At 48.9% G+C, this 15562-nt stretch overlaps 1 protein-coding gene across 1 annotated transcript; it reads left to right on the top strand.

Moving 5' to 3' along the window:
• The first annotated feature begins 1915 nt into the window (after positions 1 to 1915).
• Positions 1916 to 2554, top strand: LOC147965143 (uncharacterized). Its single transcript, XM_087530311.1, has one exon. It carries the CDS (start codon positions 1916 to 1918, stop codon positions 2552 to 2554), a length of 639 nt encoding a protein of 212 aa, XP_087386437.1.
• Positions 2555 to 15562: the final 13008 nt, after the last annotated feature.

Raw genomic sequence — 15562 nt, 5'->3', positions numbered from 1 at the left:
TGAGCACAACATTTTTGAACATTATTGCATTATTAATTGGTTAAATATCATGATATTGTTTGTCATTATGATTATGCCTGTTGTGATCTTGCAAGTACATTCAATGTACTGACCTGGCGTGTCATGCCAGATTTCAGGAAAGTCGCGTTGGAAAGGGGCGCTGCTCGAGTCTAGATCGTGTCTACATCGGTGTCCCTGTGCTATGGAGTTACCGCTACGACGTTGTTTCGCTGCCGCATAGTTGATATGATCGAGGCCCCATTATGTTCACTAAATAATGTACATATTGTTCAGCCGCACCGTGTTTGCTGCTCGGCCTCGACATCTGTTGTAATGTAAACTCCGACCCGCTAGCATCAATAAAGTAGTTGTTTTCTGTACCAAGATGTTGTGTGTTGCCAGAAGACATGGTCTCTGGGCTGGCAATGCAGGGTAAACCGGTCGCTCTGAGCCGGGGTGCCACAACGCTTGGTATCAGAGCCGCACTGACTGCAGGCCACGCTAGACTACGACATGTTAACTCGACGTTAGATATGAGTTTTAGTTGAGTGTCGGTAGCTAATGTAGCTGATTGTTGCATTGCATGCACTTGATTTATATTTTTATGCTAAACTGCTAATGGTTGTGAGTGTAGATGGCTCCGGTGCCGTATCCGTGCTAGTTGCAGCTGATGCCGTACACATCACCGCACCTTCTTTGCAACATGTGGCGTTGGCTGTACCCCCTCGGAGACGATCCAGTCTATCGTGTGTACTGGTAGCGTCTAGCTGATTCAGTGTATGAGTATCACGCAGTGGTTACTCTACGCGCTATTTCCGATTCCGGCTCTTACACTCGTACTTCTCGGAGCGGTTACGCCTCTACCGCTTCTCAGGCCGTCCAGTTTGCTGCATTCGAGGTCCTTATTGAGCTTCACTACAACGAGATCCGAATGCAAAACCATCCAGGTTTCTTTTACTACCCTTCTCTACACGACAATGGTAGTGTCCGCTTCTAGATCATTGATCCGGAGTCTGATAGTGTTGCTAGCCACCTTGCTCGTTATGTCACTGCTAGCTATCTTATGATCCACGAGCTGGCTCGAGAGCTGACTTGTGCCCGTACTGCTTTAGCCGCTGCTTTGGTCACCACTAGATCTTCCACTACTCCATCTTCTCTGGGATTTACTCCCTATATTCCAGCCAGTTCTAGTTCCCCTGTTTCACCGGTTACTCGCCGGAGTAGCTCAGGCACCTCATCGATGAACCCTCTCACTACTCCTGCTGAGTGGGCTTCACTTCTCACCACTCCTACAGCCCCGATGCTTCATCCTGCCCCTGCCCCTGAGGGAGAGCCCTCGAGGCAGCGTCGTCGTGTTACCTTTAACATGGAGGTTTCCGTTAACCATGTCAATTCAGGATCCGAGTCCGCTTCAGGGGAGGACACCGCAGCACCAGCAGAGCAGTAGTATCTCGGAGTATTCGCAGTTGTCCGGATGATGTACGGATGTAGTCGTACGAGTCATGATGTTTCATTGTATGTATGAGAGTAGTTGAACATGTCATGTTGTTTATCTTTCATGTATGAGCCTATGTATAATTATATTGGGACTTTATTCGCCGTATTTTCTTCGCTCTTTTGCTTTCTTCTGGGATTTGTCGCTGGCTTTTCCCCAAATTTATTATTGGATGTTTCTCATCTCGATTGCGTTGTCTTGGGAAAAATCCACAATAGGATGACGTGGGGAGGCAGTAGTAGCAACGTTCATGAGGGAACTCCTGTTCGTCGTTCCGCACGACAGGCAGGACATTCTCCCGAGCCGTACGTTCCGCCACCGCCTCCACCGCCAAATCCGCCCTCCACCGAGCAAATTCTGCGTATGTTTGAGGAAAGAAGGAACAATGATCTGCTTGAAATATTAAGAAGTGTGCAAGCTATGGTTGGACAGAATGGAAATCAGAACGGTCATTACTCAAAGCTGTCAGATTTTCAAAGGACCGAGCCACCCAATTTTAGTCAGATTGTTGACCCATTGGATGTAGACGATTGGTTGCGTACCATTGAGAAAAAGCTTGAGATTGCTTGTACTGAAGAAAATGATAAAGTTCCATTTGCAACTCATTATCCTGAAGGCACTGCTGCCATATGGTGGGAAAATACAAAAGCCATGTGGCCTGCTGATGAAGAAATCACCTGGGAAATATTTAAGGATCAGTTCCGGAAACATCATATCCCTACTGGAGTTATGAAGGTTAAGCAACATGAATTTCTTGTACTCGTCCAAGGAAATCAGTCTATGGGTGAATATTTGCAAAAATTCAATCACCTGGCCTGTTACTCCCTTTATGACGTGGCCACCGCAGAAAGGAAGATTGACAGATTTCTTGGAGGCTTAAATCCACAACTTCGGTGTACTCTCAGTATGTTTGACTTCCTAGATTTCCAAACTCTGGTAAACAAGGCTTTCATTGCTGAACGGGAGCACAAGCTTATATCAGATAATAGGCCTGCCAACAACGACAACAAGCGTAAGTTTGAGCCAAAGAAGGATGGGCAACCAGTGCAAAAGGCTTGAACCTGGCAGCACCCTCGGGTGGAATACAAGCCCAATTGGCAACAGAATGTTAACAAGGCCACCACTCAAGTCAAGAATGTCATGACCAACCCAATACGTGAGGAGCGTCAGCGCAACAATTCGTGCTTCATTTGTGGGCAGAACGGACATTATGCCAAACAGTGCCCCAAGAACAACAAGGTGGATGCCCCATTCAGGCCACAAGTCAACTTTATAGACTCATGCCCGACCCAGCAAAACATTACTGGGCACGTGCATCATCTCTCAGCCCATGAAGCACAAGAGAACCCCGAAGTCGTCATTGGTATGTTTTCTGTTAATGACATACATGTCATAATTTTCTTTGACTCTGGGGCTTCCCATTCTTTTATTTCTCGGAGTTTTGCTGCCCAAAATAAATTTCCTTGTACACTTTTGGGAAAAAAATATGCTGGTACAAACCCCGGGATCTCTAATCAAGAGCAACATGGTCTGCGTGATCTGGAAATCAATATCAACGGAGTCTACTTTCCAACCTCTCTGATAATTATTGAGTCTGAAAAGTTGGATATTATATTGGGTATGAATTGGTTGACCCAATATCAAGTTTATATAAACTGCGCAACACAAGAAGTCACTTTAACCAGTCTAAATGGGCAGACTACCAAATTCTATGCTCGCAAGAATATATCCAAGCAAGAATTGGTTTTCACCATTGTGGCTGAGTTGGAATTAATTCATGTGGTCAACGAGTACCCTGATGTATTTCCAGAAGAACTGCCAGGCATGCCACCAGACCGAGAACTGGAATTTGCAATAGATCTTGTGCCTGGAACTGCATCGTTATACAAGAAGTATTATCGGGTGCCTTCATCAGAATTAGTGGAGCTAAAGAAACAGCTTGATGAACTGCTCCAAAAAGGAAACATTCGTCCCAGCTCTTCACCATGGGGATCACCCGCTATTTTCGTGGACAAAAAGGATGGCAGCCTCCGCATGTGCATAGATTACCGTCAGCTGAATGAGGTCACCATCAAAAATAAAAATATCCGCTGCCAAGGATTGATGATTTGTTTGATCAGCTTAGTGGGGCTAAGGTATTCTCTAAGATCGATTTACGGACCAGATATCATCAGCTCAAAATTAAAAAGGAAGATATTCCTAAGACCGCATTCAGTACTCGGTATGGTCTTTATGAATATACAGTGATGTCCTTTGGTCTCACCAATGCCCCTGCTTTCTTCATGCATATGATGAACAAAGTATTCATGGACTTCCTCGACAAATTCGTGGTAGTCTTCATCAATGACATCCTCATTTACTCCAAGGGTGAAGACGAGCACAAGGATCACCTCCAAGCAGTGCTACAACGACTCCGCGACCATCAACTTTACGCCAAATTCAGTAAATGTGAGTTTTCGCTAAAGCAAGTTGGGTTTCTCGGACATGTACTATCCGCTGAGGGTATAGCCGTGGACCCGAGAAAAGTAAAAGATGTGCTCGATTGGTTGCCTCCCACGACAGTGACACAGATCCGGAGTTTTCTCGGATTATCTGGATATTACCGTCGTTTCATTAAAGGGTTTTCCAAGATTGCTAAACCCATGACAGAGCTGCTCAAAAAGGATAAGAAGTTTGAATGGACGGAGGACTGTGAGAAAAGTTTTAATGAGCTAAAGATACGGCTGACAACCGCACCTGCATTGACTCTCCCAGACATTTATCGCAGCTTTGATGTGTATCGTAACGCCTCCAGGCAAGGCCTCGGTTGCGTACTTATGCAAGATGGCAAGGTAGTAGCATATGCATCGCGACAGCTACGGCCTTATCGTACTCATGATTTGGAATTGGCTGCGATGGTTCATGCGCTAAAAATTTGGAGACGCTATCTCATTGGAAAAAGGTGCCAAATTTTTACCGATCATAAAAGCCTTAAATACATATTTACTCAACCGGATTTAAATCTTCGTCAACGAAGATCGCTAGAGTTAGTCAAGGATTATGATCTTGGAATAAATTACCACCCGAGAAAGGCCAACGTGGTTGCTGATGCCCTCAATCGGAAGCCTGTCAGCTTAAATGTCATATCGAAATCATTGCCTCTCAAACTCCAAGAGGAGATCGCTCAGCTCAACCTAGTCATAGTGGATGCTGGCCTCGCTAATATTTTGGAAATTACCCCCACACTTGAGGAAGAGATCTGCAAGGCTCAGCCAGCTAACATCAAACTGCAGAAGCATGCCAAGAGCCCGATGGCAGGGCAGACCCCAAATTTCTCCAAGGAAAAATTCGGTACTCTCCGATTCCGTGGATGGATATGTGTACCCAATCAGCCGGACTTAAAGAAGAAAATCCTGTCGGAAGCACATGAATCCTCGTATTCCATTCATCCGGGAGGCATGAAAATGTATGAGGACCTTAGACAAATATTTTGGTGGGATGGAATGAAGAAAGACATTGCCTATTTTGTGGCCTGTTGCGACATATGCAACAAGGTGAAGGCAGAGCATCAGAAGCCAGCCGGACTCCTCCAACCGCTGCCGGTTTCGCAATGGAAATGGGAAGACATTTGTATGGATTTCATTACGGGATTGCCTAAGACTTAGAGAGGAAATGATGCAATCTGGGTCATAGTGGACACCTTAACCAAGGTTGCTCACTTCATTCCGATCAGCACCAAATATCGAGCAGATCAACTTGCACAGCTATATGTATCCAGAATCGTCAGTCTGCATGGAGTACCTCGAACCATCACTTTCGACCGAGGTTCCTTGTTTACCTCCGCTTTTTGGTCTCCATCAAGCCTTGGGGACAGTGCTGAAATATAGTACTGCTTATCATCCTCAGACCAATGGACATACAGAGCGGGTAAATCAAATACTAGAAGATATGTTGCGAGCCTGTGCTTTAGTCCAAGGAACTAAATGGGAAGATTTCTTGCCATATGCCGAGTTTTCTTACAACAACAGCTTCCAGACCAGTCTAAAGATGTCACCGTATGAAGCTCTGTATGGCCGTAAGTGCCGCACTCCATTAAATTGGTCTCAAACTGAAGATAGCCGTATCTTTGGAACAGATCTCATGATGGAAGATGAGAAGCAAGTTAAGGAAATAAAAGACATATTGCAATTGGGCAAATCTCGACAGAAAAGTTATTATGATGCAAAGCATAGACAGATCAATTTTGAACCCGGAGAACACGTATCCCTCCGAGTCACCCCTATGAAAAGAGTCAAGATATTCAAACCCGTGGAAAGTTGGCACCCAGGTTTATTGGTCCATTCCCGGTTATGTCCCGAGTGGGTACTGTTGCATATCAGTTGGAACTACCCACTGAATTGGCAGACGTGCATAATGTGTTTCATGTTTCACAACTAAGGCGTTGCATATCCCCGCCTGAGAAAAGAATTGCTATGGCTGAGGTAGAGTTGGTAAATGATTTGACCTATGAAGAAAGAACGTATAGAATTTTGGATCAGATGGAAAGGGTCACTCGCAGTAAAGTGAGAAAATTTTACAAGGTTCAGTGGGAGCATCACACAGAGTCAGAATCAACTTGGGAGCGGGAAGAATTCCTAAGGGCTCATTATCCAGAGTGGTTTTCCCAAGCAACCGAATCTCGAGGACGAGATTCATTCTAAGTGGGGGAGGTTTGTGACAGCCTGATTTTGCCCTCTCTTATTTGCCTGATTTTCATTTGGATTTATTTTGAAAGTTGGGGTTTCTGAATCTTTTCATATGGACTTAAACACTTGGGTACCCTTGGCTTTCACCCAAGTGCATCATTCCCCTCTCTAATCATCATTCCCCTTATGATCCATCTCAAAATAATCTTGGGAATATTTTTCTTAAATGAAAAATATTCATTTTCTTCTCTAAAACCCTACCTAGTTCAATGAGCTCCAAAGCAACTCTCATTTTTATGGCCCACAAAAATCTGAGAAAATTCCCAAATATTCTTTGAACCCTAGGGCACCTTCCCGAGCAAAAATATTTCATCACTTTTTGGAATATTTTAGCTACAGAAAATATTTTCTGTTCTGGACAGAAATGGTGGTTTCTACAACAACTACCATTTTACTTGCTCCCCTGTGCCTGAATTTTCTTGTGCATCATCACCTTAGTAGATGATGGCTAGCCTCCAAAGCACAACCCCCAACTCCCAGCCATTTAACCTCAGTAACACCTCAAAGTTACTAATCAGAAGCTTACCTGGCATGTGAAATCTTCTCTACTGCACCTGGAGCCAAAACAAGGCATGGTAACATTCAAAACTACCATGAACAACGTGCCAGACATGGAGTTTGGGCTTAGGTCAGCATGAGGTCATAGTTCACGCAGTGACCGCGTTCATCCAGGCGTGCTGGCATGCAGCCGACGCGCTCTACGATGCGTGTCGTGGTTCTAAGTCTGAAAGTAGAATGGGGGTAGGAATGTAGAGGCAAGATCCTAGCTATGGAGGAGTTGTACACGCGAGTTTTACGAGTTCAGGCCCTTCTCGGAGGAAGTAACAACCCTACGTCTCAGAGCCCGGAGGCGGTCGACTGGATTATATGCGTGTGTGTTACAGGGGGTGCGAACCCTTCTCCTTAAGGAGGGGGGTGGCTTATATAGAGTTCGCCAGACCCCTCCCGCCCTCAGTTATAAAGGGTTTAAGGTACATAAAGATGGAGACATTACTGGTAACGCCTGTAATAAAAGTACATAATGACCATTAAGGCTATGACTTAAATCCTGACCGTTGCAGAGTGGAGTGGCTCTAGATCTTATGGTAGTCGAGTGGTTGTCCATACGGTCGAGTGTCTTCAAGATTGTCGAGTGGAACATAGCTTCATGGTCGAGTGGATGATGATTTTTCTTCGACTGCTTCTGGTTCTTTTAGAGGTGTCCTTGGGGAGGGTATCTTGGACAGATCCATGACCCTACCCTAGGTACATGGCTTCATCATTAGCCCCCGAATGGATCAGGGTTTGAGTGAGGAAGGAGTTGAGAATGCTTCTGACTCATTTTTTGTTGCTATGAATACATCTTGTTCGGGATCAATGAACCGAGGCGATGACACCAACTTCTTTTTCAGTTGCCTTGATCCATTCTTAGTTTTTTGTCGAGTGAACTTTTAAGGTAGAGTTCCAAATGATGATGCGGAGGATGTCTTCCGTCTGACAAGTTGTCCTGCTGTCCGCGGATTTTGCGGGATTCGAATTTCGGGAAGCGCGCTGGACTGGCAAGGCCGTGGTAATCAGGACGGATTAGGCAGGTCGCCTTGATTCCCGCGCCACCTTTTTCACCACGTATCACACGCGCGACTGTTGCGGGATTTGTTTAGATCGTTCGGGCCTACAAGTCAGCCACTCGAAAGTGACCTTATAAAAGGCATCGAACCGGGCCTTTGAATAGTGCGCCCTCATTCTCTTTCTTCTTCCTCAGATTTCTCCGCTGCGCCCGCTTCCGCTCTCGGCGTCATAGCCTTGCTCGGATTCAATCCGCCGCCATGGGAAAGGAGAAGACGGTGGCGTTGGAGCGCACGAAGAAGGCGACCGCGAAAGCCAAAGGAAAGAGGACCAGCCGGGGCGGATCCTCGTCAAGGTCCGGCCTGCCGCCGGGCTGGATCCAGGGCGGTTGGATCGGCTCGACGATCAGCCAGGATGACCTCGACGACCTGGTTGAGGGGGGATTGATCCCCCACGAATCGGCGCAGCTCCCGGGGAACGAGACCGAGCCGCGGCCGCTGGAGGGTGAGTGTGTTCTCCTCGCCACCCATGTCGACCGAGGGTTCACTTTGCCTCCACATCCTTTCTTTTGTGGCTTTTTGAACTTCTTCGGGGCTCAACTCCACCACTTCAATCCAAACACCATAGTGTATCTTGTTGCCTTTGTGTCGATGTGCGAAAATTTCTTGGGTTGTCGACCGCACTGGGTCTCTTCAAGCACATATTCACCTGCCGCTCCCAGTCGATCAAGAAGGCCAACCTGAGTGACGAGAGGACACACGTGATTTAGATGTGCGGGGGCCTTGGAATCCAAATGAGGAATAAGAGCACCTTCCCAGCTATGATCCTTCTTGACTCGGTCCGGGGCTGGCAGTCGACCTGGTTTTACTGTAAGGACCAGCCGACCCCGGGTCAGTCGACAGGACTTCCCCCCTTTTCCTTGGCTTGAGTGGAGAAGCCCTCCTTCTTGAGGGTGATCCCGGAAGAGAAGGCGCAGGTGAAGGCATTGGTCGAGCGGGTCGTCCAACTTGTCCATGACGGGGTGACTGGAATGGACCTGCTGGAGGTCTTTCTCAGTCGACGCATCCAACCACTTCAAGCCCGTGACCATCCGATGTGGATGTACTCGGGACTCGAGGACTCCACTCGGATCCACCCGGAGGACGTCAGTGAAGACTCGGTGGAGAAGTGGCTGAGACGGATCACCGGCAACAAAGATAATCCCCGGGAGTCTAGGAGGGTGATTCCATTCGACCATTCGCGCCAGCCGGAACATGTATGATTCTGCTTTGTCAAGTATCTTCTTGATTCACTGTGTAACACCTTGTTGACGGTCGACTGTATTTCTTTCATTCATTGTCTTTTCAGGCTCTTATTGATATGTACTCGATGCCCAATGGAGTGCAGGAGCAAGACGTCGAGGAGGGGGCAAGCGGGGGCGAGAGTGGTGAGTGGCACTCGGATGCGGAGGAGGACGAGGAGAGCGACGACTTGAGTGACGACGAGGAGGTCGACTCGCCTCCTTGCAGAGAGAGAAGATGCAAGCACGCTCAAGACCAGGCGAGCACCCCGGTCCTGGCGGCTGCACCGGCTGGGCCATCTTCGAAGCGCCCTCGGACCTCTTCGCCAGCGCCGACTGAGAAGATATCGAAACAGCCCAAGATTGTGCCGCCTCCTGCTCCAAAAGCATTGAAAGCCACCTCCTCTAAACCACCGAAGGCTTTGCCCCGAATCAAAGTGACCGTCCCCACCATCTCCGGGTAATCATGTGGTCTGTTCTTTTGGCCAAATCGAGCAACAGAAACATAATCTACTGAATGCTGACATTTGCAGTGCTGCTACGTCTGGAACTTCTTCCTACCAATATCGAGATGAGGAGATGGAAGACGCGGTTACCTCCAACCCAGGTAAAAACTCTTATGATCTTGTTCTTGATTACTTGGTCGATTAAATTCTAGCGGTTCACTCGGGGTCGACTGATTTCTCTGCAGCTCCACCCAATGTCATCAATCTTCCAGATGATGATGAAGACGTGACCCCTAGGCCCAAAAAGAACAAAAAGGTAGCAGCTGGCAAGACGTCTCAACAGGGACCGACGACCACACCAACCGCCTGGCAATCTGAAGACGCAGGCGGGGCCTCTGTAACTTTCGTTGTACCATTGTCGAGTGAGAGCCCCACACCGTCGATTGAACCGGTGTTCCCTTCAGTCGTCGAGACTCACGCTTCGGAGCTCCAAGCTTCCACACCTAGGTTGTCTGCCCCCTTCTTCACCAACTACCATGTTCCGGAAAACCAGTCGAACACGGCTGCGGAAGCCATCCGTCAGGCTGACGTGATGATGGAGCGGATGAAGACGGTGCACGAGCATAGCCAGGCTTCTTACGACGCCAGTGCTGCTCTTCGGGCCAATGTCCAGGTAAGTAAACTTCCGACTGACCTTGTTCTATTAGGATATGCTACCCGAAATATTTTCTTCCATACAATCTCTTACTGTTTGTGTCGAATCTGTACACCCACTGGGTGTTTTGTTGTCTTTGGTTTTTGTACTCTTCCACTCGGTCTGGGCGAGTAGGATCTGAACCGGTGGGGGCACTCTAAGTGCACCCACTGGGCGTAGTCCCCGAGACAACACTCGACTGCGGGCAGTCGACCGGGGTCTGAGTTCTTTTTTTCTTTCTTTTCTTCCACTCGACCCGGGCGGGCCGGTCGAATGAGATTTGAACCAGTTGGGGCATGTCAAGTGCACCCACTGGGTGTAGTCCCCGTGACCGCAGTCGACTGCTGGTAGTTGGCCGGGGTCTGAATAGTTAACCAGTGGGGGCACGTCAAGTGCACCCACTAGGTGTAGTCCCCGAGACCGCAGTCGACTGCGGGCAGTCGGCTGGGGTCTAAGTGAACTTTTAAGTTTTATTCACTCGGAAGTAAATAACCTTTGATCTTGTCGATTGACACGTCTTTTACCTCCTGCAGAAATCTTGTCTCTCATTTCTAAGTTTGCCGAGTTTGGGGAGAAGCAGAGGCAACTCAACCTCGACTTGGATTTGGCCCAGCAAAAGATGAAGAAAGCCGAAGATGAAGCTGCTGGTATGGAAGGTTGCTGCCTATCGACTGTTCACGTTGATCGTCTTTTAAGATATTTCTTTGATCTCTTGTTTGATCCGATTGCTTCTTTTGCAGAGAAAATGAAGTTGGCTCTGGAGAAGAAGGACTCATACCTTGCCGATGCACAAAAGGAAGCTCGGGATAAGACTGCCCTTGCAGACCAGAAGCTGGCTTTGGTCGAAGCGTTGGAAGGGGAGGTGAACAAGCTGAAGACCTGTCTCAATGAGTCCAATCGAGAAGTAAGTCGCCTGAAGAAGGATAAGATTGCCCTGAATGAAAAGCTGGAGTCTCCGGTCCGTAAGAGAACTGACACGGAAGCCCATCTGAGAACTCTTGCCAAGAAGCTCTATCTCATGCTGGAAGGTACTCCTTTTAATCTGACTGCTTCGCTGCTTGCAAGTTAATCCTATCCAGTCAACTCACTAACTCTTTGACTGCAGAATTCTGCCAAGACTTTGACGAGGAAACCGGAAGGATCGAGACTGGTCTAGACCCTATCGTTTCTCCGGTTTGCGACGAGACTGCCATGAACGTGCTCCGACTGGAATCCCGTGTCGCCGGCGTCACAAGTTATCTCGCACGCCTGAAGGTGGCAGTTTCATGGATCGACTCATCACTCTGGCCCGGGGCGACGCTTCAAAGTGACCTGGAATCTCTGATGGCTCGGCTCGACGAGATTCCTAGTTGAGTGCAAGAATGGAAGAAGTCCTCTGCCCGGTGTGGTGCTGACGTGGCGTTGTCCTTGGTCAGAGTCCACTGCAAGGAAGCTCATGAAGACAAGGTGGCGGTGATCAAGGTCTCCAACACCAAAAGGCACGACTTCCAGTCCTTTATGGAGACTTTCATCGCGGCTGCCACTCGGATCACAGATGGAATCGACTTGGACGAATTTGTCGAACCCGCCGGCCCTCCTCCTGCCGAGTGAACAAACTATGAGATTTAAACCTGTCTTAAATTTGCCTCGGAATGCCGAGTGGTTGTCATAACCATTAAACTCCTTCAGGCTTGATGCTCGGATACTTTTGATTTGTTGCTTGGAACTTTAGGATTTATCTGAACTGCTTTTGAGTATACTTGCAATTGCTTTTGGGCTCTGCTCCGTTGTATTTGTGGCGTAGCTCAGAGGAGAAGGTTGCAGTCAACCTCCGCCTCGCCGTCCTTGCGGACAAGGATGGAGTGCGCATTATACTTGTGGCAAAGCTCGGAGAAAAGGGTTGCAGTCGACCTGCGCCTCGTCGTCCTTGCGGACAAGGGTGGAGCGTACGTTGTATTTGTGGCGTAGCTCGGAGGAGAAGGTTGCAGTCGACCTGCGCCTGGCCATCCTTGCGGATAAGGGTGGAGCGTACGTTGTATTTGTGGTGCAGCTCTTAAGGAAAGGATTTTACAAACTTAGGCAAGTACTGGACTGCAACTAAGCCCCCGAGTGGGAGGATTGCTCACCACTCGGTAGGATTTTACAAACTTAGGAGAGTACTGGACTGCAGCTAAGCCTCCGAGTGGGAGGATTGCTCACCACTCGGTAGGATTTTACAAACTTAGGAGAGTACTGGACTACAGCTAAGCCCCCAAGTGGGAGGATTGCTCACCACTCGGTAGGATTTTACAAACTTAGGCGAGTACTCGACTGCAGCTAAGCCCCCGAGTGGGAGGATTGCTCACCGCTCGGTAGGATTTTATAAACTTAGGCGAGTACTAGACTGCAGCTAAGCCCCCGAGTGGGAGGATTGCTCACCACTCGGTAGGAATTTACAAACTTAGGCGAGTACTGGACTGCAGCTAAGCCCCCGAGTGGGAGGCTAGCTCTCCACTCGGTAGGATTTTACAAACTTAGGCGAGTACTGGACTGCAACTAAGCCCCCGAGTGGGAAGATTGCTCACCACTCGGTAGGATTTTACAAACTTAGGCGAGTACTGGACTGCAGCTAAGCCCCCGAGTGGGAGGATTGCTCACCACTCGGTAGGATTTTTTAAACTCGGGCGAGTACTAGACTACAGCTAAGCCCCCGAGTGGGAGGCTGGCTCACCACTCGGTAGGATTTTACAAACTTAGGTGAGTACTGGACTGCAGCTAAGCCCCCGAGTGGGAGGATTGCTCACCACTCGGTAGGATTTTTTAAACTTAGGCGAGTACTGGACTGCAGCTAAGCCCCCGAGTGGGAGGCTGGCTCACCACTCAGTAGGATTTTAAACTTAGGCGAGTACTGGACTGCAGCTAAGCCCCCTAGTGGGAGGATTGCTCACCACTCGGTAGGATTTTTAAAACTTAGGCGAGTACTGGACTACAGCTAAGCCCCCGAGTGGGAGGATTGCTCACCACTCGGTAGGATTTTACAAACTTAGGAGAGTACTGGACTGCAGCTAAGCCTCCGAGTGGGAGGATTGCTCACCACTCGGTAGGATTTTACAAACTTAGGAGAGTACTGGACTACAGCTAAGCCCCCAAGTGGGAGGATTGCTCACCACTCGGTAGGATTTTACAAACTTAGGCGAGTACTCGACTGCAGCTAAGCCCCCGAGTGGGAGGATTGCTCACCGCTTGGTAGGATTTTACAAACTTAGGCGAGTACTAGACTGCAGCTAAGCCCCCGAGTGGGAGGATTGCTCACCACTCGGTAGGAATTTACAAACTTAGGCGAGTACTGGACTGCAGCTAAGCCCCCGAGTGGGAGGCTAGCTCTCCACTCGGTAGGATTTTACAAACTTAGGCGAGTACTGGACTGCAACTAAGCCCCCGAGTGGGAAGATTGCTCACCACTCGGTAGGATTTTACAAACTTAGGCGAGTACTGGACTGCAGCTAAACCCCCGAGTGGGAGGATTGCTCACCGCTCGGTAGGATTTTATAAACTTAGGCGAGTACTAGACTGCAGCTAAGCCCCCGAGTGGGAGGATTGCTCACCACTCGGTAGGAATTTACAAACTTAGGCGAGTACTGGACTGCAGCTAAGCCCCCGAGTGGGAGGCTAGCTCTCCACTCGGTAGGATTTTACAAACTTAGGCGAGTACTGGACTGCAACTAAGCCCCCGAGTGGGAAGATTGCTCACCACTCGGTAGGATTTTACAAACTTAGGCGAGTACTGGACTGCAGCTAAGCCCCCGAGTGGGAGGATTGCTCACCACTCGGTAGGATTTTTTAAACTCGGGCGAGTACTAGACTATAGCTAAGCCCCCGAGTGGGAGGCTGGCTCACCACTCGGTAGGATTTTACAAACTTAGGTGAGTACTGGACTGCAGCTAAGCCCCTGAGTGGGAGGATTGCTCACCACTCGGTAGGATTTTTTAAACTTAGGCGAGTATTGGACTGCAGCTAAGCCCCCGAGTGGGAGGCTGGCTCACCAATCAGTAGGATTTTACAAACTTAGGCGAGTACTGGACTGCAGCTAAGCCCCCTAGTGGGAGGATTGCTCACCACTCGGTAGGATTTTTAAAACTTAGGCGAGTACTGGACTACAGCTAAGCCCCCGAGTGGGAGGATTGCTCACCACTCGGTAGGATTTTACAAACTTAGGAGAGTACTGGACTACAGCTAAGCCCCCAAGTGGGAGGATTGCTCACCACTCGGTAGGATTTTACAAACTTAGGCGAGTACTCGACTGCAGCTAAGCCCCCGAGTGGGAGGATTGCTCACCGCTCGGTAGGATTTTATAAACTTAGGCGAGTACTAGACTGCAGCTAAGCCCCCGAGTGGGAGGATTGCTCACCACTCGGTAGGAATTTACAAACTTAGGCGAGTACTGGACTGCAGCTAAGCCCCCGAGTGGGAGGCTAGCTCTCCACTCGGTAGGATTTTACAAACTTAGGCGAGTACTGGACTGCAACTAAGCCCCCGAGTGGGAAGATTGCTCACCACTCGGTAGGATTTTACAAACTTAGGCGAGTACTGGACTGCAGCTAAGCCCCCGAGTGGGAGGATTGCTCACCACTCGGTAGGATTTTTTAAACTCGGGCGAGTACTAGACTACAGCTAAGCCCCCGAGTGGGAGGCTGGCTCACCACTCGGTAGGATTTTACAAACTTAGGTGAGTACTGGACTGCAGCTAAGCCCCCGAGTGGGAGGATTGCTCACCACTCGGTAGGATTTTTTAAACTTAGGCGAGTACTGGACTGCAGCTAAGCCCCCGAGTGGGAGGCTGGCTCACCACTCAGTAGGATTTTAAACTTAGGCGAGTACTGGACTGCAGCTAAGCCCCCTAGTGGGAGGATTGCTCACCACTCGGTAGGATTTTTAAAACTTAGGCGAGTACTGGACTACAGCTAAGCCCCCGAGTGGGAGGATTGCTCACCACTCGGTAGGATTTTACAAACTTAGGAGAGTACTGGACTGCAGCTAAGCCTCCGAGTGGGAGGATTGCTCACCACTCGGTAGGATTTTACAAACTTAGGAGAGTACTGGACTACAGCTAAGCCCCCAAGTGGGAGGATTGCTCACCACTCGGTAGGATTTTACAAACTTAGGCGAGTACTCGACTGCAGCTAAGCCCCCGAGTGGGAGGATTGCTCACCGCTTGGTAGGATTTTACAAACTTAGGCGAGTACTAGACTGCAGCTAAGCCCCCGAGTGGGAGGATTGCTCACCACTCGGTAGGAATTTACAAACTTAGGCGAGTACTGGACTGCAGCTAAGCCCCCGAGTGGGAGGCTAGCTCTCCACTCGGTAGGATTTTACAAACTTAGGCGAGTACTGGACTGCAACTAAGCCCCCGAGTGGGAAGAT

The sequence above is a fragment of the Triticum urartu genome, chromosome 6A (assembly GCF_056163025.1).
Source record: "Triticum urartu cultivar PI428250 chromosome 6A, HENAU_Tu73, whole genome shotgun sequence".
Classification (NCBI taxonomy): Eukaryota; Viridiplantae; Streptophyta; class Magnoliopsida; order Poales; family Poaceae; genus Triticum; species Triticum urartu.
The sequence above is the reverse complement of the archived record's forward strand: the minus strand, read 5'-3'. Positions and strand labels throughout refer to the sequence as shown.